The following is a 24,495-nucleotide window of genomic DNA, read 5'->3' as shown; positions in this document are numbered from 1 at the left end:
TCATTCATGTAAATTCATATACTTAGACATATTATTAAACTTTCATTTGTGACTTTGCGCTTTTAAAATCTACAGACAATTTAAGCAAATATTATATAATGATTAGAAGATCATTTGTTAATTTACATTTAAATGCTTTCAACTTTTATTCATAAATGACAACATCCACCTCTTTCACATTAACAAATGTTTTCAAAAAATTATTCTTTTTTTTTTCAGCACTTTTTACACTATTAATTTTTTTTAAATTACATATTTTTTTCTCCATTCTGATGGTTGATGTGAACATAAATCTGCATGCTTTTTTGCACTGCACTGCTGCCACATGATTGGCTGATTAGATAATCGCATGGATGATTGTTGGTGCAAGACGGGCTGGTTTGAGTATTTCTGTAACTGCTGATCTCCTGGGATTTTCATGCACAATAGTCTCTAGAATTTACTCAGAATGGTGTCAAAAACAAAAAACATCTTTTGAGCGGCAGTTCTGTGGATGGAAATGCATTATTGTTGAGAGAGGTCAACAGAGAATGGCCAGACTGGTTCGAACTGACAAAGTCTACGGTAACTCAGATAACCGATCTGTACAATTGTGGTGAGAAGAATAGCATCTCAGAATGTTATTCTGAGATGCGGGTTGGTGCTGTTTTGGCGGCACGATTGGGGACCTACACAACATTAAACGTGGTTGAGAGATTTTGTTTTTTGAATTTTCACGGTGGCATTTTTTTATGCTGACTGTATTTTCTTGCTTGTATGATTACCAATAAGCAAAACCACAAAGAAGAACATGTCTCTCTGTTCTCAGGAAGGTCAGAGCAATTCTGTGGCTTTGTTTTTCACTTAAGCATTGAGAAAGGCAGCCAGCTGCTGATGACAGCCCCTCAGTTTGTTATTTTCAGCTGATGATGTGGTAGGCAGTAGGCCAGACTAAACTAGACATGCTTTTCAAGCCCTTACATAAACAAATGCACAAGATGTTGGGACACAAAAGGCATGTTTGTCCAGTAAATCAGGAATGTATTCTGCCTATACAAAGTGAACTGTGTAAAACTGTAAATTGGTTAGCTAGGCCTCACAAGTATTTTTGGGGGGGGGGTATTTTCCCCTTTTTCAAATGCCCAATTCCCAATGTGCTTTTAAGTCCTTGTGGTCATGTAGTGATTTGCCTCAGTCCGGGTGGTGGAGGATGAATCGCAGTTGCCTCCATGTCTGAGACTGTCAACCTGTGCATCCTATCATGTGGCTTGTTGAGTGCATTGCCATGGAGACATGGTGTGTGTGGAGGCTTCATGCTGTCCACTGTGGCATCCACATACAACTCACCATGTGCCCCACCAAGAATGAACCACATTATAGTGACCATGAGGGGGTTACCACATGTGACTCTACCCTAGCAACCGGGCCAATTTGGTTGCTTAGGAGACCTGGCTGGAGTCACTCAGCACGCCCTGGGATTTGAACTAGCAAGTTAGCGAACTCCAGAGGTGGTAGCCAGCATCTTTTACCACTGAGCTACCCAGGCCCCCTGGCCTCATAAGTATTGATTGGTTTTCACCTTCTCATTAGGCTTTAGTTTGCCAATTGCATTGAGCAGGTAATTTTTTCGCACAAGGTCGCTTTCTTAATATGATCGACTGAAAACAGTTATACATTGATAATGATTTGCACCAGGTGGAGCGCAGCGCTCTTCGAGATCTGCTATGAGATTTATTAAATTTGTGATAGAGTCACTGCAGTTTGCAGGCACGCTCCAGTAATGATGATTTGACATTGTGTAGGACATCTGATTTGGCCTCGAGGCAAAAAGTACACTTTATCAGCTCAAAGTTTTATCTGCATGCCTCTTAATTTGGTGTTTAGATTTAGTCTTTATTGATTACTTTATACATGTTCTGAGGAATTCAGTTTTTTAATAGGATATTTATACAGTATATTTGCATAAATGAATAACACCAATCTCTCTGTGTCTCTCTGCAGTGTCTGTTGGATTTGAGTACGAGTCTTGTTTAGATCTGATCCTGTGGGAAAAGAGAACAGCAATTTTGCAAGGTTATGAACTCGATGCCTCAAACATGGGTGGATGGACTCTGGATAAACATCATGTTTTGGACGTTCAGAATGGTAAGCCCACCTCTAATCTTTGACTTTTCTTATGAATAACACAAATATATTGCTCTCCTACACAGATTTTAATATGCAATGCTTTAGAAGTTGCATTGATCTTGGCAGACAGATAAAATCACTGTGAACTCTCCTGACCATGTGTTTACCCATGTACTCCCAAAAACAACAAAAATAAATAAATTAAAATTAACTTTTATTTAATAAGCTTATTAAATCTAAGCTTATTAAATTATATTATATATGATTTAATTAATTATATAATTAATCTCTCCTGCACCATCTAAAAGAGTTTCATTCTCTGCTATTAACATGACATGAGCATAAAACCTTTAATAAAGAGAGTAAATTAGTGCTCATTAGTGCCATTACTGTTAAATGACATTGATGAAGTGGAGCTATAGGGGCCCGGTGTCCTTATTGTCTCAGGAATGCCAATGAAGAGACATTTGACATTTCCCTGTGATTGATCTTCACCCAGACTGAGCAGTCTAGAGTGCTCTCTGCAGCAAACATTTATGGCCACATGTCAGTGGGAAAAGACTGCCTTGATGAATTCTTAAGGAGCCTCTCCTGATGTCTGATCCCTCATCCTGGCTTTAAGCAGGTGCTGAGCAGAGGTTGTCCCCCCATACCTCGCTTAAATGTTGAACATGTTTGTCCAGAAACTACCCTTGAGCCCTTTCAAAAGGACAGGATGAACTGTTCTCAGATCGTAGAGTGTTGCTGTATCCCTGTAGAGACAGAGCCCAAAGGGATAGTTCACCCAAAAATAAGAATTCTGTCATAATTTACTCCCCTTGTGTTGTTCCATACCCGTATGACTTTCTTTCTTTTGTGAAACATCTCCTTTTGTGTTCCACAGAAGAAAGAATAACTTCTGTACAACATGAGGGTTGTCTGGAATGCTGCTAACATAGACAAGCAAAGTGTTTGAAAGTAGTGAGAAGTTGTAGTGTTGTAAAAATAAATATCAGCATTTTTAGAATGCCACATTCCCAATCAAATTAGAGGACCAGAACTGTTTTATAAACCAAAGGCCTCTCTTAAGAAAATAAGTTAAAGCCAAAACCTTCATACACTCTGAGGTCTGACACATAGCAAACGAGCAGATTGATTTTACATGCTCATAAAAAAGTGATTGAAGCAACATCTCCTCACTGGGATGTGGCCTCAGACAGTGATGGACTGCTGGTGAATCCATGCAGAAAGGCCATAAATACCCCACCCACCCCCAAATATGATTTGGACATGTTCTTGGCAGGTCCATTATTATCAAAGCTGATAATTAATATCAACACGTGACAATAATGTTGAACGATACAGTGTAAGTGGCTGCTTAAGGCTTCGTCCCCCATTTGGTCTGCTCAGGCCTCTATGAAGCTACAGAAACAGAAGTGCTGCATATGAGGAAAATCCAGCTGTGAACTGGCTAATGTGGAGGTAAATAATGCCTAAAACAAGCATGTTAACACCGTCTATTTAGAAGTACTTTACCTAAGGTAATTTTCTGGAGTATGACTTTCTGCTGTGATGTGAGGTAAACAGTAGAATTAGCCAGCTAAAAGGATGACCCCATAGTCAGCTGTAGTTGTCCAAGCCAAGTTTTTTTTTTTTTTTTTGTGGTATACATCTTGAGTGACACTAAGCCCTCTTTTACCACACTGGCCGAGTGCCAGCTGTCCGTACAAATTCCAATGGTCTTTCATCTCTGAGCCTGTTGCCCTTCACTCGTCCCCCCTCTGCTCACCAGCCCCCTACCCCTCCTGTCTGTGCTTCCACTCTTGCTTGGTGAGTAAGGCGCCATCTCTGCCCTCAGTATCCCAGAATGCACTGCTGCAGTCCATTCAAGCTCTGCGGGATGGCATTGATTCATGGTGGTGGATCTTACCCATATTGAAGCCACTGCATTCCTGTGTGTTTGTATGTGTGTGAGAGAGATTAAGACCTCTTAGGCTCATTCAGTTAACAGTGCAAGCACAGTAATTCCTCCTGCATATATCCCATCTGTTTTTTTAGAGAGCACACTGCCATATGAGACCACATATTGTACTCTCTAGTCTCAAAATTGCTGCTGTATGCTAAAAGAAAAGTGGTGGCATTTTTGCTCACATTATTTAACTTATTCACTAACCAGTGCCAAAAGTAGCACTGGTCAGTGATAATTGAATTATGTCATTTGTCATACTTTTAGCACAAACAAACCTCCTTTCTATACAAATTAGGCTTATTATAGAATGTTCCTTTTTCACAAAACTGTTGCCTGGTGCATTACATTTTTCGCTATACGGCCCACAGAAATTAGGCAGTAAACAGAATTTTATTTGAAAATTTGCTGTATGCAAACATCCACTAGACTAGCCTAAATCCAACACTCCAAAGACACACACACACAAACATACTAGAGACCATTGTATTGGAGCAGATGGAGGGGGAGGTTCTCCCTGAGTGTTTTGCCGTCTGACCCAGAGGGTTTCGTGGGAGCAGGACACCGTACTGGCACTTATACGGGCTGCCATGTGAACACAAATGATGACTGACAGGCAAAAAGACTTCTGATTGGCTAAGCAAACAGTCTGACCACAACCTGCTGTTTACTGAGCCTAGGGCAGTTACAGAGACAGGTGTGATATTTCATGGCACCAATTTCAGTAATATCTGACAGGTAATAGAGGCGTTTTCTGCATGTAATTTCATAAAAAATAAAATAAATTACAGCACCTTTGAGATGTTTGTTTGTTTTCTATTGATCGTGGCAGCAGTTATTTATCAAATTATGATCAAATGATGGAGAAAAGCATAAAAACGGGAATTGTAGTCAAGCACACTTCGGTATTTTAAAGAGCCAATTCGGGTGTCTAGATCATAGTGATGGATTGATGCTGTGCAGTCACAGCATAGTATGCTACAGTATATTGTGGTAGTCTGCTGCATCTTCCATAACCTAGCATTAAGGACCAAAATGGGGAACTGCGGCATGTGTGTTCAGCACTAATTGTATGGGTGTGTTTGCATCATTACCTGATTTGCATAATTTGAATAGTGAATTGGGCTTTAAAACTATGCAGACAGCTATCATCGGCAAAATTCATTGCTGCCTCAGTGTGTTCAGTAAGTGATGTTTCCACAATAAGTAAGTAATGTTTCCACAATAAACTAGATAAGAGCTAGTACTGTAATTGTTCATCTGTAATATGTACAGCCCTAGGCCTGAGAACCAGTTAGTGTTTTGCATATTTGTCTTAAAAGACCTACAGTATGGCCTTGTGGTGTTTGGTTAAGTGTAGGAGTGTTTGTTTGCTTTAACTTCCTGTCTCTGGTGACCTCACCCTGTCACCACACTTTTCATGCTGTCTCGTGGGGAAAATACATGCTTACATCCAGACAACACCCAGCCACAAACTAAAACACATACTGTCTCTCTCTTTTAGCATCTGTTGACATTCATGCTTCTGTTCTAAAGACTTGCAAGTCAAAGAGAAACACAGAGCTTACTGTGCATGCATCGTAGTAGTTCATTAGTCTTTGATTTATTAGTCAGCATTTATCTTTTATCAAGTGTTGTCATGCAGGGAGATGCCCAGATCCCCTCAACCAACAGTGTCAAAAAAGTGTCCTAACCAGACGTGACATGAAGAAGCAACAAGTGATAAAAGCTCTTCCATGCTAATCTTCAGAGTTCTTAACTTAACCAGCCGCAACCACAACAAGACATGTTCTTGGTTGCTTGATTTTTATTTTTTGCAGCGTCACTCTAGATATGTGATTTTAGACCAATGACATTTCACTGTGGACAGGAATTTTCACCATACTTAGCCACTGGATTAGACATGCCACCTTTTTGAAAAACCACACTATACAAAAATTGTACCATTGAGACTGTTGCAATCAGAGATAGAGCAGGAGAGAAGAAGTCTGTCATCTTAGTGTTGACAAAGTTGTCTAAAGCAGCGGTAGCAAAATAGCGTTCTTGCATGACAAATTAACAACTGACAACTGCTTATAAATCTGAATATGGCATTAAACTTAAGTGCAATGATGAGCTTCAACTACCACACTCTCAGTTTCCTGCTTCCCATATATGTGCTTCCCTATAAACATGCACAATGATTGACAGGCAGAAAGTGCCTCAAAATTTTTTCGATTGGCTCAACAACGAATATGACCCCACGGCCCATCAGATTACTTTCTGCTGTTTACAGAGAATAGCGTTGTCACAGAGACAGGTGTGATATTTCAGGACACCTAATTCAGTGATCTCTGTCAGGTAATAAGAAAATGTTCTGTCCTTATTGCTCTTCCATAAAAAATCACTTACAGCAACTTTAAATGTTTGTTCTGATTGGCTGTAATTGTGTGCTGCCTCAGCATTTTTGCTTAAGTATGAGTGAAAAAAAAATCCTCGCTGCAAACTTGTCGCTTCGCACCTGGTTTGGACTCTGATAAGGCTCAAAAGGGCTGGGTCTTCAGTTTTAGGTGACCAGATACCATCATTCACACAATCCCCATGCTTATGGAGTGCCCCCCTTCATTTACTACCACCTGCTGCCTTAATGTGTGCATATACCTCACTCCTTCTCACCTGTCTCCCTCTGACACATGAAAGTGATATAATCGCATTTTGTCTCAGTCTTTCCATCCCTCTCAGCTTTACTTTCTCTTTCATTTTTATCTTAAAGCTTGTGCACTCACGTTTGCCCCTCACCTTACACACACAAGCACTCACAAACTCTGGCACAGCAAATTCACCCACGCAAGAATGGACTGCCCTTTCTAAATCCCATTGAGTTTAGCTTTAGTCATGTGCAGGCATGTAATGCAACTGTGAATCTGGCTCCATGAGCCAACCGCACCTCTCACTCACTGATGTGGACCACCACTGCCTAGGGGGCTTATCTGCATCCTCTCTCTCTCTACGTCTCTCACCATCTCAGCCTCTGATTCCTTTCATCTGCCCTTATCAGGCCCTGTCAGTGCTCAGCCACTGTACCTCCCCTCCCTCAACCTAACAGCAGGAGGTCAGGGAGACAGATTCAGCCACCACTCTCAGGGACCACAATTACTTCCAGTCAGAAAATCTTCAAAGAGTGAGCGTGAGATTGAGGGAGAGCTTGATCACAGATTTCCTCCTTGTTTTTTCTCCCTGCACTGTTAGAACACAAGTGGAGTACAGGCACTCTGGGAGAAGAAAAAAAACCTCACCTGCTTATTACTAGTTTTTTCCTGACTCTAAACACACTGTTTCCCATTATTCAAATTGACTTTGGACCTGTCAGGAAGGAGTCACTTCATGAAATATTGATGATAAAAAAACGCCAGAGTGATGAGAGAAATGAACACACAAGGAGAGGCAAAATGATTAAATTAAATTGATTTCGGTAATACTCTGACCACTAATCGCTCTCTTTCTCTTGCTCTCGACATACACACACACTTCATGCAGCTCTACAAAGATTTATTGCCGCTTTTTTCTTCACTACAACATATACAGTTTTTGTATTTTAAAATTAGCTGACACAGTGGTTATGGCTGCAAAGATAAACAAAACCTTTGAGAGATGATGTATTGCTTCAAAATATCAAAGGCCCAGGATCAAAAGTTCAGAAAACCAAAACATAATGGAATTTTTTTAAGGCAACACAGTTTTTAGTCTAATTCGATACTTATTTATACTGTATGTATCCCACAAATATTTGCTGTGTTTTCAGATTCCTACCAAAAAGAATCACATTGATCAGTGTCAGAAGATGTTGAGACAAAAGAATCACAGTGGAAGACAAAACATGAAATGGTATGCTGTGAGAAAGTAGGCAATGACAGATGGCTTGTGAGGCGTAAATGGAAGAAAATTGAGTAGGGTAGAACTCCAGCACCGTAATATCATCCAGTTTCTGACAGCGTAAACACAGCAGCTATAAAGTCAAATCACTGCTTTGTCCTCTGTCGGATTTATATATAAACACGTCACGCATATCAAAGAAACATGTACACAATCATGAACAGAGGTCTGTCTCTCCATATGTCCGTATGAATAATGCAGCACGTCCCACGTTAAGAGCCGTTCCCAATGTGTAATTGAAGATATGCATTGTTGTGCGTGTGGGTGTATGTACAGTATATCCACTTGCACTATTATTCCCATCCGCTTGTAAAGCAGATCAGACAGGTGCAGTGTGTATTTCATTACTGTAATGTTACCGTGAGTAATTAGCAGCCGATGCACATGGCTCCAATTAGCTATTGAAAATATTTTGTAAACATGTGCATGCATTAGTGTATATCTCGATCGGCCTCCCTCAGAGAAGCTCAGTTTGAAGTCAAGGTCTTGGGTCCCTCCCAGGGATGCACTGCTCTCTCAGCAAGCCTCCCTTGTCCAATTTGTCTTTGTTAGTGGAGCATTGCTACAGAGTAGCCTAAAAGTAGTTCAAAAGCGCCCGGTCCATCTCCCACCCTCCGTACCTCCATCACTCTCGCCTCTCACTCTTCCGGCCAATCCCTCGCTCAATGGTTTAATCGATGGTTGATCATAAGAGGAGGTAGATTGAGATTTATGGGGACATTTAGACTGCGTTGCGGCTTCTGTGTGGACCGGTGCCCAAGCACACCCGAGAGGGGGCTTAAGATGGCGTCATTGATCTCACTCATAATTAGCGCACAGAGGAGCTAGATGCAGAATTCCAGCACGTTGCCCAATGTGAATAATTTAGCGAGCACAGCATGAAGTCATCCTTTGAAGTGCAGCTTTGAAGACCCCCTTCCTCCCACCCCAATCTCGAACACCCCGCCGTTTTCAAAGCAACTCCCAAAAAGCAGCTAACTGTGTTCACGAGGACGCTTTCAGAAAACACTCAATTGCCTTGGACACTTTGAGTTCACCTGCACACTTTGACTCGATGTGTGGAAGAATACTTCCTCTCACTCTCTTCAATCACTTTTGTTCTGTTTGCTCTTATGTCTATCACACTCGTGCACACATACACAATACAAATAGACTCCTTCTACAACAATCATACACAGAAGCACACATTTTCACTCTCTGTGGATAGAAGGGTTGTGTTGAGGCAGCAGTAGAGAGTAAGTTGATAGTTCATAGTTGGCAGGAGACTTTTGGTGGACTCTAATTTGAGCACTCAGAGAGGATGACAGACAGTTTTATGGTGGCACATGTTATTTCTGCTCCATCTACAAATCACTTGTCACTCTCTGATGCCTTCCATCTTTTCTTTTCTCTCTCTGCGTCTTGTTTGCTTTCTAAAAGGGAACCAGGTAGAGCAAGGAAACTCTAACTGACATTGGATTTGGGATATTTAATCTTTAGTAGGTTTAGTAGCTTAGTAGTTTCTCGAAAGGTTGTTGCTTTCATCTTGTTTTTAAAGGTGCCCTGATTTTGTAATTTTGTTTCTGTTTGCTAAATGAAACTTTCCACTACAAAACTTGCTTTATTACATTTATGCATTATTGACCTGCTGTCAAGTAAATGGAGAAAACATACTGAAGCAACAGACCCTTTCAAGACACTTTACATTTCAAAACCAGTTGTTAAAATTTTATGTTTTCTTCCATAGTGAAAGCCTTATTAAAGTCTTTATTGACCCCGGCTGCACGTTTATGAAAACTTCAAAGGAAAAGCTGACTCAAATCAAAGCGTTATGTTTAAAATATGGAGATGATACATACTGTAGACTTACCTAATTGAAAGTATTTTCATTTGTACCTATCAGTGGTACGTTGGATGTCAACAAAACAAATGGCTCCTTTACCAAAATTCTGTGAGTATATTAGTGCTAATGCTTGTCTCTTGTCCTCAAGCATTTGCAGTTTACTTTCACATAACATGAAGTTATCACTGTATATAAACTAGGGATGGCACCGATACGATACATGGATCGGTATCGGGTCCGATACTGACGTTTTTACCTGGATCGGGTATCGGTCCAACGAGCCCGATCCAAATCCGATACCGCATGTTGGTCATTGACGTTACTGTGAAGCTCAAATAATGACATAAATAACCTTCAAATCATTATTAAAGTAGTGCATGTAAATAGTGCATTTTATTCAGGCTCTTACAGTCAAAAAGCTTTGTGAATTGCAAAAGGCTATGTTGAATGAGAAGCGTATTACACTACTGTGAATTAGTCTACAAACAAACACTCCTGTAGTGCTCAGTGCCGGACTTTCAAAATAAAAGCCTTAAGAAATTACAACTGAAATGTTTTACCAGTGTATCGTAAAATTATTATTATTATTATTATTATTAGAAATTACAATAAAAACAAACTGGGTTCCAAAAATTACTGTGTGATTTGAAAAGTGGATTCGTATACTAATAAAACTAAAATGAAATATATTTAAGCAATATCACACGAGCAAGAGTGTGATATGGCCCTACATCAGCACTGCTGTGATGCCGAGTGCCGAAGGTAATCACAGCAGTGCTGATTTAGGGCCATATAGCACGATTGCGAGTGTGATATTGCTTATATACAATAGTTCAATGAAAAGTAAATTTTAAAAAATCGGTACGGTCATAAAAACGCATTTGTGCATGGAACTACTTTCATGCAAAAAACTGTCTTTTATTTAAGGATAGTGATCATATGAAGCCATTTATTATCACATAGTTGTTTGGCTTGTTTTTAAATCATAATGATAACAGAAATCACCCAAATGGCCCTGATCAAAAGTTTAAATACCCTTGTATGTTTGGCCTCGTTACAGACACACACAGGTTTAAATGGCAATTAAAGGTTAATTTCCCATGCCTGTGGCTTTTTAAATTCCAATTAGTGTCTGTGTATAAATAGTCAATGAGTTTGTTAGCTATCACGTACTGAGGCATGGGGAGCAGGAAAGAACTGTCAAAAGACCTGCGTAACAAGGTAATGGAACTTTATAAAGATGGAAAAAGATAAAAAAAGTCTTGAAAATGCCAGTCAGTACTGTTCAGTCACTTATTAAGAAGTGGAAAATTTGTGGATCTCTTGATACCAAGCCAAGGTGAGGTAGACCAAGAAAGATTTCAGCCACAACTGCCAGAAGAATTGTTTGGGATTGTTTGCTCTGGAAAAAGAAGGTGTGGTTGTTTCAAGGAGCACAATATGACGATACTTGAACAAAAATGAGCTGCATGGTCGAGTTGCCAGAAAGAAACCTTTACTGCGCCAATGCCACAAAAAAGCCCTGTTACAATATGCCAGACAACACCTTGACACGCCTCACAGCTTCTGGCACACTGTAATTTGGAGTGACGTGACCAAAATAGAGCTTTATGGTCACAACCATAAGCGCTATGTTTGGAGAGGGGTCAACAAGGCCTATAGTGAAAAGAATACCATCCCCACTGTGAAGCATGGTGGTGGCTCACTGATGTTTTGGGGGTGTGTGAGCTCTAAAGGCACGGGGAATCTTGTGAAAATTGATGTTAAGATGAATGCAGCATGTTATCAGAAAATACTGGCAGACAATTTGCATTCTTCTGCACGAAAGCTGCGCATGGGACGATCTTGGACTTTCCAGCACAACAATGACCCTAAGCACAAGGCCAAGTTGACCCTCCAGTGGTTACAGCAGAAAAAGGTGAAGGTTCTGGAGTGGTCATCACAGTCTCCTGACCTTAATATCATCGAGCCACTCTGGGGAGATCTCAAACATGCGGTTCATGCAAGACAACCAGAGACTTTGCATGACCTGGAGGCATTTTGCCAAGATGAATGGGCAGCTATACCACCTGCAAGAATTTGGGGCCTCATAGACAACTATTACAAAAGACTGCACGCTGTCATTGATGCTAAAGGGGGCATAACACATTATTAAGAACTAAGGGTACGCAGACTTTTGAACAGGGGTCATTTAATTTTTTTCTTTGTTGCCATGTTTTGTTTTATGATGGTGCCATTATGTTATAACCTACAGCTGAATATGAATCCCATAAGAAATAAAAGAAATGTGTTTTGCCTGCTCACTCATGTTTTCTTTAAAAATAGTACATATATTACCAATTCTCCAAGGGTATGCAAACTTTTGAGCACAACTGTATTTACACATTTTATATTTTATTATGTTTGTCATTTTAGTCTCTCATAAAAGCAAAGCTTATAATTGTATTAGCTACTGTATGAGAAACAAGGTAGTTTCATAAGGCAAACAAGGTGGCAGTAGTAGAGTCTGGTGGGGTTTAGCTAGTGCACCATAACAATATGTCCTCAGGCAGAATATTAAAGCCCATGCTGACGATCAAATCCAAACCCGCGGCCAAGCGAGCTCATCACATAGCCCAAAACCCACAGCCTGTGGCATTTCCTCAAAGTGCTTAATGCACACACACACACATGCATACTGTATACAGTGAACCTATCAAAAACATGCTTTTCCACATAGACTCTCGGGAATTACAGGCGCATAAATTGACAATTGTTATGGCTATGCGATTAAGCAGGGTGTATTTGCTGGATTCAAAGAAAGAAACAGGATATGATATGGGCAGTAACTCATTCCTGTACGATGAGATGACTCAGTTATGTCTTAACTGGCTTTTATTTACATTTAATACTAGTATTTGTGATGCTATACATGTTTGTACCAGTAAATGTTCTCCTTAAATTAAGATCTGTATTTCACATTTTTTAACCAATTTACAAGTGTCTAAGAATTTAATCAACAGCAGTAGTGAAATTATGTTAACACATTTTAAAGCAAGTGTGTTAGTTTTTCATTTGGAATTTATATGTAACAAAAAATAAGATATATTGATATAGTTGATATTTAAAAACGTACTGTGATGCACCCAACATTAATTTCATCATGTGATCGGATAAATAGATTTTCTTAAGTTGCCTCTGCCATATATTCATTCTGGCAGTGTGAGTTTGGGCTGCATATCGATTCTGAACTGCTGCCAGGTTGCTCCTTTCTCACCGCTGAATATATTACCGCTTGAATTATCAGAATGCCAAGTTACTAAGGCAGACCGATTTCAAACCTGTAATGCCCTTTGATTGTACTTTCAGAAAGTGAAAATCATCTGAGAAATAAAATATTCAAAGCCAAAAATTAATTACTGTTTATGAAATGCTAATACTTAAGATATGAAGTTATTTTTGGTTTCATTAGTTAGATATGTTTGCTTGTTTACTTCTATAATTGCCTCATTACATAATTAAAACTATAAAGAATAGCAATTTAATATTTTTTATGAAAGGTATGAATAAAGAGGTAGAACATTGAAAGACATACTTTGCTCTGGTGTGCATGAGAAATATGGGTTTTTATAGCAGTAATGAGATAAACTTGCATAGATAAATTTTCTTCTTATTCAGTAAACTGGCATTTCCTCTGACTGTTTACATTTTACATCTCTTTTTTCCCCTTATTTTGATTTAACATTTGTATTGTATTGGTTTGGAGACTATAATGCTCCTTAGACTGTAATTCGCTTTGGATACATGTGTCAGATAAAATGAAAAATTAAGAGTTGTAAATTCATGCCGCTTACAACACATAGGTTTCTAAAGGAGTAGTAGTTTATATGTACTGAATATACAGTTGTGTGTGCTGATTTAACATTACTGTTAATGTTTTAGATTAAAAAAAAAAACATAAATGGAATTTGTTTCATTAAAATTACATTTATGGATATGGGTAGTTGACATAAAATACTCTTGTGGTGTGTCATATACAGTATTTGATCTAAAAATATATATTTTTTTAAAAACAAAAACTTTTTGCTAGTTCTTTTATAATCATTATTGTGCATGCAACCATTGTGACCTTTATGAAGTATTTGTACTTTTTAAATGTATTTGTCATAATGCAGTATGACAAATACTAGTAAATACAGAAAGAATGAGAAAAACTTGGTCATCATTTACAGAACCCAATATTTCTCTTATACATGCATATAAATTCTAACCTAAAATCTACTACAAAAAAAAAGTCCATTACACTTTATGGATCAACTAGATAATTTTATTAATCTATTGTAGACCATGGCACAACTATATTCTACTAAAAAGTAGCTCACACATACAACCCTGTCCTCCTGTCCTACAGGCATCCTGTACAAAGGCAACGGTGAGAATGTCTTCATCTCCCAGCAGCCTCCTGTCATCAGCACTATCATGGGTAATGGCCGCAGACGCAGTATCTCCTGCCCCAGCTGTAATGGCCAGGCCGATGGCAACAAACTTCTGGCTCCAGTGGCCCTCGCCTGTGGATCTGATGGCAGCCTGTTCGTCGGAGACTTCAACTACATCAGACGCATCTTTCCCTCAGGGAACGTTACCAGTGTGATGGAGCTGAGGTAAGGGATGCTAGCTCGGAAGGGAAAGAAATCAAAAGAAGTGTAAAAGATTGACAGTATGATGTAGCTTTAGTGCTAACAATAAAAAGCACTACTTTCAACACTGCATAGCTGTTAGACTGTAGTATGGGTCATTCAGCCTAGTATACATCTCATGTGGTCTGACAAGAACGTGCTGACAGTGTTCGAGTTCTCATCTGCGGGTGTTTGACTCATTACTGGTGCTCTCGGCTACCCTAAAGCCAAAAAGTAATGCATATTCCCATACCTCTCATCTTTATGATCCACCACAAGCCTAATACTGAGCTAGTCTAGCTCACATCAAAGGCTGTGTGATTGTGTGTGTGTGCGTGTGTGTGCGTGTGTGTGCGTGTGTCTTTGTGAGTGTGTTTATTTATTGGGCTCAGGAAAATAACAGTCTTTATCACTCTGAGAGCATCACTGCCAACTAAACTATTTTTTTTTTTCTTCAAAGAGATTTATCACTGCTATTTTAATATGGTAGCTGTAAAGCCTATAATTTTAAGAAGCTGTTAATTTTGCTTGTTTATTTTCTATTGAAGTCAAAACTCATAATTCACTTTACTTTTGCATTCATTTGACTGAAAGCTCAGGTACAAGAGCACACCAGCAAGCACTGCTGGTTCTTTTTTAAATATCATTAAAGTGTTTGAATCTGTTGATTCAAGCTAAAATGTAAAAGGAAGCCTTTTTCAGTTGAATATTACTCAAATTATCAAGTCATTAATTGAAAATATCAACTAAAGACCTGCATTGTCAGATGTGCCCTTTCTCTAATTGAATTATTGGTTGTGATTGTTCAATATGTAATTAAATAAATTCTATAAAGGTGGTTTATTTTGCTCTTATGGAGCGAAGCATGCATGCATTGATTCAATAAGCTAAAATATCTCAAATATTCTAAGTAGATTCTCTCCTGACCGTGATCACAGTGTGTGTATAATCTAAATGCCATGCAGTGTAGAATTGCAGAGCTGATACATTACAAACATGAGGTGACCACATGTGCCCTTTTCTTTCAAACCTCAAGACCTGTCATTTCCATTTTTCAGATCTAGAGTGGACTTCACACAGAAACAGACGCGTAGATGTTCTTTCAAAGTGCTCTCAGGGCTCCTCTGTATGAAATCAGAGCTGTGTCTCTGGTCTTTTATAGACTCTCACTGAAATGATCATAAATTCTTCCCTCACACTTGCCGGGGCCTAGAGGGCCCTCCATGTCACTCTCCGCTCTCCTCCAACACCTCATTTAGCCATTCCAGTGATAAATGACCGCTGCCTCTTATCTCCTCTCTTTCCTTATCTTTCATTCCTTTCTCTTTCTGCCTAAACAGCCTGTCTCTTGCCCTTTTAGTCAGCTCTTGTTTTCCTTCTCATGTTTTCCCTGCCTATGTCTGTCTGTCATTGACACTTACTGTATTTTTAACCTTATCTTATCATCTTCCTTTCCTTCCATATGCCCCCAAACTCGATTTGTGCATTAAAATCTCACACACTCATACAGAAACAAGCTCTCTCTAAATGGCCCATCACTTAACAGGTTTCAATATCATCTTTGTGTGTGTTCTGCTGCTGCTGTAAATTAAATTCTTTCATTAAAGCAGTAAGACACATGGATGAAGCAAATGAAATGGTGGTCCTCTGTGTGACATATTCACAGCATTTCTTCTGTATGGCTAAAGGCAACATTTAAGGAATTGCTTTTCATTGTCTGGGACACAATCAATTTGCTATTATGGGCCAGTTAACCTCAGCGTGTGCTGTGAGCTCACGCTGTTCTTCAGCTCCCAGATGGAATATTCACACATCTAACTCTGTTTAAGAAACAAGACAAAGTGCAGTTAACGGCCCTGTCTCTGCGCTTTATTTCCTCTGCATGTGTGACAGGGAGAGATTAATGTATGCACACCTGTTTTTGCCCGTCTTGACAAAGATGTATGTGCTTTTGCTGTTTTACTCACTCTCCTTTTTCTTATCTCTCTTATTTCTGCTCTTTTCCCCCCCCTCTGCTACCCTAAGAAATAAAGATTTCAGGCATAGGTAAGCCTTTCCTACTATTTATATATTTATTTATTTCACAATCTCATGAATACACAACCCTCCCTGTCCGGTGGCAACAAATCCATTCTTTATAAAACTGCATGTCTCTTCATAAGGCTTATTGCATGCCATTGGAAGTAAGTATAATATGTCGCCTGCCTCAAATTTTCCTTAAGTACCAATGACAGTTTGAGATTATGCTTGAGGTTGTTTTGCTTTGCATGCTATGGGACTTTATTTGCTTTAGAGCCATTGCATAGTATTTGTAAGAACTTGAAAGAACTTCTTCAGATGTTTCTGCTGTTGGTGAAGGAATGGGGTTGATCCCTTAAAAACAATGCTGTGGAGGTATTTGTCCAGTTATGGCAACATATCTGAATTCATGATGAAATTGTTAGAATAACTGAACTTGATAACTAGCATTTTCTTTCAAATCAAAGTTCAATAAATCTTAATTTGTTAATGGTTTATACAGTTGGCCCAAAAGTATTTGGACACTTTTGTATGAACCATACAGTGTATGAACATCTTAGCATTATAAAACCCAATATCAAACCAAGTGCTGTTTGTAATAAAGAAATATAGCACAAATACCCTTTTTTAACTAAACAAAAAGAAAAAAAAAATGCAAAAAGAAGTTAGGTTTCAGATGATAAAACAATAGATAATTAATATAGATATAGCAAGACAAAAAGTTTATGAACACTTTCTGGTTGTCAATCTTTGTGGAATATGTCCATAGTTAATGTGATGAACTAGTATGGCTATGGGGTTTTATGTGTTTCATATCCTGTGGTTGCTCTGCTAGGACACCTGTGTAAACTTGAGGGGAACTGACTTCATCTAGTACAAATTACCTTGGGACCAGTTGGTTACAAGTAATTTAAAAAGTTTGTTCTGAGAAAAGCTCTAGCATCATTTGTTCAGCATCACATGCCACATGATTTGATATTTTATTTATGCATTGAATTTGATACTTTTTAAGTGTGACTCAAGTGTCACGCTTAAAAAGAAACGCTGCAAGTCAACATAAAAAATCCCATGGGGAAGTACTTATGTTTTCCTAACAACCCCAATGAGGAATTCCCTTAAAAAAACTTTTCTCTGGGTCTGTGAAATCTTCTTCCATTGTGTTATTTTGCCTAGGATATAAGTGTAGCTTAGCAGAGACATTTACGTAGAACACAAGTAAAACATTTTCTTTTAACTTAACATATTGCATGTACCAGAAAGACAAAAGAAGCCTTTTGTAGCTCAGAAAAGAGTTAATTTGTTGAAGTTTGCCTGGGCCTTTGATTCTGTGGCCAGTGCGGTCAGAAAAGGTTTAAGAAAAATACACAGATGTCAATTTTAGCTGACACTGGTGGAAATCTGTTTTCTCAGGAAGGATTCAGAACATAAACCTCCCTTGACAGGTCTCCAGTATTCTAGTTAAGCGGTCCAAAGTCTCCGCCCTGGACAAGCAGGAGTTCCTGATAAACACTGCAAATAGGCCCTCATCGCTCCATAGATGTTTGAATAGTTCCACTCAAAAGGCAATGTGCAGAGTACTGTGGATGTTGATATCCTACATTAAGTTCTGTTTGAAACCTCTGTAGGGTTTAATCGCAGACGTATGTAGCTCATGAATGGAAATAGATGCGACTAAACTGAAGTGGGCGAGCCAAAGCCATTAGTGCCTGTTGAATAAATTTGCAACTAAGAATACATTTAGGAATCCCATGTACATGCTAACCATTCTTCTCCGACTCCCACCAAATCATTGAAAATGGAATTTGAGGCCAGCTTTGCTATATGTTTACATGATGAGTGGGCTAAATAGTTCAGTTTAAGTAATTAATGGCCGCAATTTTAGAAGCATAATTTTTTTCCGCCAACATTTCTCAATGCTTCTGAGGAACAAAAACAACCCATTAAGCATTAATGACTCTGAATTAATAAGTGCTAAGCATTATTAATTCACCGCCACAGTTTCTGGCTAGTGAACATAATGGCTGGCCTTCATCTTCCTCTCGTCCCAGATGTCTCTGCCCATCTGAATGTGTCATCAAGGTGCGCCCATAAACTTAAGAGATTATTGACCTCAAACCTCAGTATCCTTAAAGCAAGCCACCTCTAAGCCTCTCCCTCCACTCCCAGAACCCACATTTGTTTCCATTTGTCACAACAAAATGTTTTATGGTGTATTAGTTTTAGTCTGTTCGGTCTTTATTTACTGTTAGCACTGTGTGCCAGCTTTGCCACATAGCAACAGTAACTAGCATCATTTTTAGACCTTTTTGCTGGGTCAGTTTTTTATGTTCTAGTTTGCAGAAATGCTGGAAGCATGATAATTCAAACAGTTATGATTACTGTATTTAGAGTCATTCCTGTTTTGAGCTCCGTAACTTTTAAAAAATGTATATGATTTCTTTGTAAGTTAAGTATTTTGATTTAAGTATTTCTATAAAAGGGTTTAACAGACTTTCAAAAATATGCTCGTTCATAGTTAGCTCACATGAGGGAGTCTATTTGAAAGTGAAATCTTGATATTATTATTCCAAATTCTGTTTTTTTAACAGGATTGAAAGTGATATTGAAGACATAGGGAACCCCTATAAATGACCAATTAATAGAAAATTTCCAAGAAAACATTTTGGTTAGAGAGAGAGGAAAAAATAAAGAATATCCTAGAATACCCAGGATGCCCAGTTTTTTTTTTTTTTTTTTTGTTCTATTATTATTTTAGAAGTTAGCACATCCACTCAGACTAAAGTAGTGGAATTATTTACAATTATATTTAAGATAATAAAAGAAAGCTAGCTAGCTAATGATAGGATAATATATGATAGTAGGACATATATAATTGGAACATGAAAATGTACTGACACAATAACACATGTGAAAGACTTGGCACTGTTTTTTTTTTTAATTATTATTATTATTTTATTTATATTTTTTATTTGATAACCACAATACACAATATCTGATAATACCCCAAAAAACTTAAAAAAATCAGCCCAAACATGGTGCTCTGTGTAGCTCAAAGCAGCTGCATCTGATCTGAGATCAGTAACCAAAGCCTTGTACTAAAATATAAATTAATAAATGTACAAAATATAAATGTAAAAATTAAAATATAAATAAGTTAGCAGCCTGTCACTGTACAAATGAGCACTTTAGCAGTAGCCGCCCTCATCTGTCTCGCAGTACGTCATTGAGATTTGCCTGCCCCGCAGCCAGCCCTGTCGCGAGGTGTCTGTGTGCTATTCTTAGTCCTTAGTCGCTTATAATTGAACACTGCGATGAGTTGTTGATTTTCTTCACCAGATACATCACCTCATGTTGCTTGCTGGCTTTTTCCTCCATCATAAGGGTACGGGTGGGAAGTGCAAATGATTTAAAGGATGTGACAGTTTGGTGGGCATCATTATGGTTGTGTCAGTCGATAGTGATTTCCAGTCATAATGCATTCAGTTCAGTCTGACAGAGTGCTCAACTCCCTTCCCCTCTAACTGGTCGGGGCAAACCAAGTATAGTCTTTAATAGTATAAACAGAACAGCTTGTCTGAAAAACACTTTCCATTCATTACATTCTTGTTTATGTTTATTCATATATTTTATGATGGATTTTTTTGTCCCAAAAATAGTTCACCCGAGTCAATTTCCATCATCATAATTGCATCTTGTAATAGAGTTGTATAAATGTTTTTTTGTATTAGTTATATCTGTATTATGTTTCTCTGATTTTAATTCTGTGAAATTTCTACCTTTGTCCCATTAGCAACAATCCTGCACATAGATACTACATAGCAACAGACCCAATGACCGGTCAGCTGTATGTTTCGGACACCAACTCGAGGCGGATCTTCAGACCTAAAGCCCTTACGGGAACCAAAGAGCTGCTGCAGAATGTAGAGGTTGTGGCAGGAACAGGAGAGCAGTGTCTGCCATTTGATGAGGCTCGATGTGGTGATGGTGGCAAAGCCACTGAAGCCCTCTTGCTGGGACCCAAAGGTAAAGAGATGAAACACGAGCAAACCAATATGGACTCTCCAAATATATATATATATATATATATATATATATATATATATATATATATATATATATAAAATACTCCTTATCTGTGGGAAAGTGTAGTCAAATACAAAAAAAAAAAGTTGGATTTAAATAAGCAGATACTTAACAGCCTATGATTGGATCATTATTGCAGTGATTAATATGTTTCAGCTGGCAACAATTATTTTAACCCTAACTGATGCAGTGTGTAGCTTCTTATTTCTTAAACAACCATGTCAGAAGACGTATCCCGTGGTCATGGAAAAGATGTTACTGTGTTTCAGAAGGGGCAAATTATTGGCCTGCATCAAGCAAAGAAAACAACTATGGAGATTGCTGAAATCACTGAAATTGGGTTAAGAACTGTCCAACGCATTATTAATACCTGGAAGGATAGTGGTGAACCATCAGCTTCGTGGAAGAAATGTGGTCAGAAAAAAATCTTGAATGATCGTGATCGGAGATCACTAAAACGCTTGGTGAAGTCACATTGTAAAAAGTCGACAGTAGAACTCACTGCTATGTTTAATAGTGAAAATAAGAGCATTTCCACATGTACAATGTGATGAGAACTTACAGGATTGGGAATAAACAGCTGTGTGGTCACAAGAAAGCCACTTGTTAGTGAGGCTAATCAGGGAAAAACGACTTCAATTTGCTAGTAGGGTTGCACGTTACCAAAAAATTTTAAATGGTACGATATCATCTTGTTAATTTCGGTACCATATTGAAGTATGCTGCCATTAGCAAAATGTAATGTAATGTATGAGTTGTGAGATGAAATCAAAGACCATTTGAAAATAATAATAAAAAAGCCTCTATATGGCCAAGTGTGATCATTAAACAGCAGAAGGATGTCATTTAATGAAATAATATACAGTCAAATGTGCTGCGCACCACAGTATGAATAAGAGACGCCTCTCTGCCCTGTCATCTCCTTCACACACACAAACGCAACACACACTACTAATGCTTGATTTTCATTCAGTGTGTCCAATAGTATCCATCTGCTGAGCCACAGATCAGTGTGTTGAGTGTATAAAGGGCTGTGAACTCTCAAATGAACTCTTTCTCCGTTGCAGCTTGGAGATTTCAGCTTGTGAGTTACGGGAAGCTTAATATAACGAACCCTTCACAAACAGGAAGAACTTCAAAGATCTTTCAAATGAATAGTCCCGCTGAAATGAGCTCTGTTCAACTGATTGCATGAAATTGAAGACATTACAACAGAAACATATTACTACTGTATAAAAGTGTAATATTCAAAGCAGTCACAATAATACTCATAGTAACAATAATATAATATTAAATAAAATTATATTATAAGTATTATTATCTGTAAGCAATATCACATAAGCAAGTGTATTGAATATCAGCATGTTGTGATTCAGCCATAGCAGCCTTTTGCCTCAGATATTCAGATTGTTTTCATATAATGTTTTCATTAATACTGTAAAGCTCTGTTGTGAATCTTTTTTTTTTATTTTTTTTTTTACCAAAAATAATATATATACACTGCCGGCCAAAAGTTTGGAATAACGTACAGATTTTGCTGTTTCGGAAGGAAATTGGTACTTTAATTCACCACAGTGGCATTCAACTGATCACAAAGTATAGTCAGGACATTACTTATGTAAAAACAGCACCATCACTATTTGAAAAAAGTCATTTTTGATCAACTCTAAACAGGCCCAGTTTCCATCAGCTATCACTCCAACACCTTATCCTTGAGTAATCATGCTAAATTGCTAATTTGGTACTAGAAAAGCACTTGCCATTATATCAAACACAGTTGAAAGATATTTGGTTCGTTAAATGAAGCTTAACATTGTCTTTGTTTTTGTTTTTGAGTTGCCACAATATGCAATAGACTGGCATGTCTTAAGGTCAGTATTAGGTCACAAATGGCAAAAAAGAAACAGCTTTCTCTAGGAACTCGTCAGTCAATCATTGTTTTGAGGAACGAAGGCTATACAATGCTTGAAATTGCCAAAAAAAAAAAAAAACTGAAGATTTCATACAAAGGTGTACGCTACAGTCTTCAAAGACAAAGGACAACTGACTCTAACAAGGACAGAAAGAGATGTGGAAGGCCAGATGTACAACTAAACAAGAGGATAAGTACATCAGAGTCTCTAGTTTGAGAAATAGATGCCTCATATGTCCACAGCTGACAGCTTCATTGAATTCTACCCGCTCGACACCAGTTTCATGTACAACAGTAAAGAGAAGACTCAGGGGTGCAGGCCTTATGGGAAGAATTGCAAAGAAAAAGCCACTTTTGAAACAGAAAAACAAAAAGAAAAGGTTAGAGTGGGCAAAGAAACACAGACATTGGATAATTGGAAAAGAGTGTTATGGATCTTAACCCCATTGAGCAGTTGTAGGGTCAGCTAGACTGTAAGGTGTGTGAGAAGTGCCCGACAAGACAGCCACATCTATGTCAAGTGCTATAGGAAGCGTGGGGTGAAATGTCACCTGAGTATCTTGACAAACTGACAGCTAGAATGCCAAGGATCTATACAGCTGTCATTGCTGCACGTGGAGGATTTTTTGATGAGAACACTTTGAAGTAGTTTAAGAAGTTCTGAACATTTGTTTCAAATTGTAATTGTAATTTTTCATGTTATTAATGTCTTGACTGTACATTTTGATCAGTTGAATGACACTTTGGTGAATAAAAGTACCAATTTCTTTCTATAAGAGCAAAATCTGTACATTATTCCAAACTTTTAGCCGCCAGTGAAAATAGTGTTGAAAATAATTATATTTTCATTTGATCAAAGCTGTACAGTATGTATCTGATGAAACACAATTTGATCATAACATTTAATTAAAACATTTAACATGGAATCCAGAAAAACTAAAACAGAAAATGCATAATTTGTATCTATAAGACTTTATGCAGTTCATTTAGACAAGTAGCTTTCTGTGTAATTTCATTAAAAATCTGAGTTTTTCTTTTTTTTTTTTTTTTGCCTAAGTATCGAGTTAGTATCAATATTGAGGTACCAGGGCTGGTATCGTACCAAAGCCAAAATTTTGGTATCAGAACAACCATGTTTTGCTAAGGAGCATAAAGATTGGACTGTGGAGCAATGGATAAAGGTCATGTGGTCTGATGAGTCCAGATTTACCCTATTCCAAAGCAATGGGCGCATCAGGGTAAGAAGGGAAGTGCATGGAACGATGTACCCATCATGCATAGTGCCCACTGTACAAGCCTCTGGAGGCAGTGTCATGATCTGGGGTTGCTTCAATTGGTCAGGTCTAGGCTCAGCAACGTTATGCAGCAATAAAATTAAGTCAGCTGATTACCTGAATGTACTGAATAGCCATTAATATATTTATTTTCTTCCCTGACAGCACAGGCATATTCCAAGATGACAATGCCAAGATTCATCAGGCTCAAACTGTGAAAGAGTGGTTCAGGGAGCATTAAGAATCATTTTCACACATTAATTGGCCACCACAGAGTCATGACCTTAACCCCATTAAAAGTCTTTGGGAGAAGACTTTATGGAGTGGTTCAACACTCCTGTCATCAATACAAGATCTCAGCCAAAATTGGATGCAACTCTGGACAGAAATAAATGTTGTGGCGTTGTATAAGGTTGTCGAAACAATGCCACGACGAATGTGTGCCGTAATCAAAGCTAAAGACGGTCCAACAAAATATTAGAGTATGCAACTTTTTTTTGGCCAGCCATTGTACAAGGTCCTAGTTAAAATTAATCAACACATCAACAGCCAGTCTTTGCTTTGAGGTCATCTACAGTATATGACTGCTAAACATTGACAAAATTCCCTTTTAGCAATTATACACATTTAAAATATACAGTGTGTCCTGTTTCAATGGGAAATTATCAACACGTGCAGAACACTGCACTTGTCAAGCTATTTCATGGGGGCTTTTAGTTCTTTAAATAGTACACCAATACACAGCCTCACATGCACACCCATTTCTG

The 24,495-nt window shown here is 38.3% G+C and overlaps 1 protein-coding gene across 1 annotated transcript in view; it reads left to right on the top strand.

Annotated features, from left to right (window-relative positions):
• tenm3 (teneurin transmembrane protein 3) overlaps positions 1–24,495 on the top strand; it is a 211,850-nt gene that overhangs the window by 167,830 nt on the left and 19,525 nt on the right. Inside the window, exons 17-20 of the mRNA XM_051702870.1 lie at positions 1,981–2,124; positions 14,176–14,425; positions 16,466–16,486; positions 20,250–20,482. Of these exons, the coding sequence (XP_051558830.1) occupies positions 1,981–2,124; positions 14,176–14,425; positions 16,466–16,486; positions 20,250–20,482 (648 nt within the window). The remainder of the gene's footprint in view (positions 1–1,980; positions 2,125–14,175; positions 14,426–16,465; positions 16,487–20,249; positions 20,483–24,495) is intronic.

The sequence above is a fragment of the Myxocyprinus asiaticus genome, chromosome 7, assembly GCF_019703515.2.
Source record: "Myxocyprinus asiaticus isolate MX2 ecotype Aquarium Trade chromosome 7, UBuf_Myxa_2, whole genome shotgun sequence".
Taxonomy (NCBI): Eukaryota; Metazoa; Chordata; class Actinopteri; order Cypriniformes; family Catostomidae; genus Myxocyprinus; species Myxocyprinus asiaticus.
This window is presented reverse-complemented; position numbering and strand designations above follow the sequence as displayed.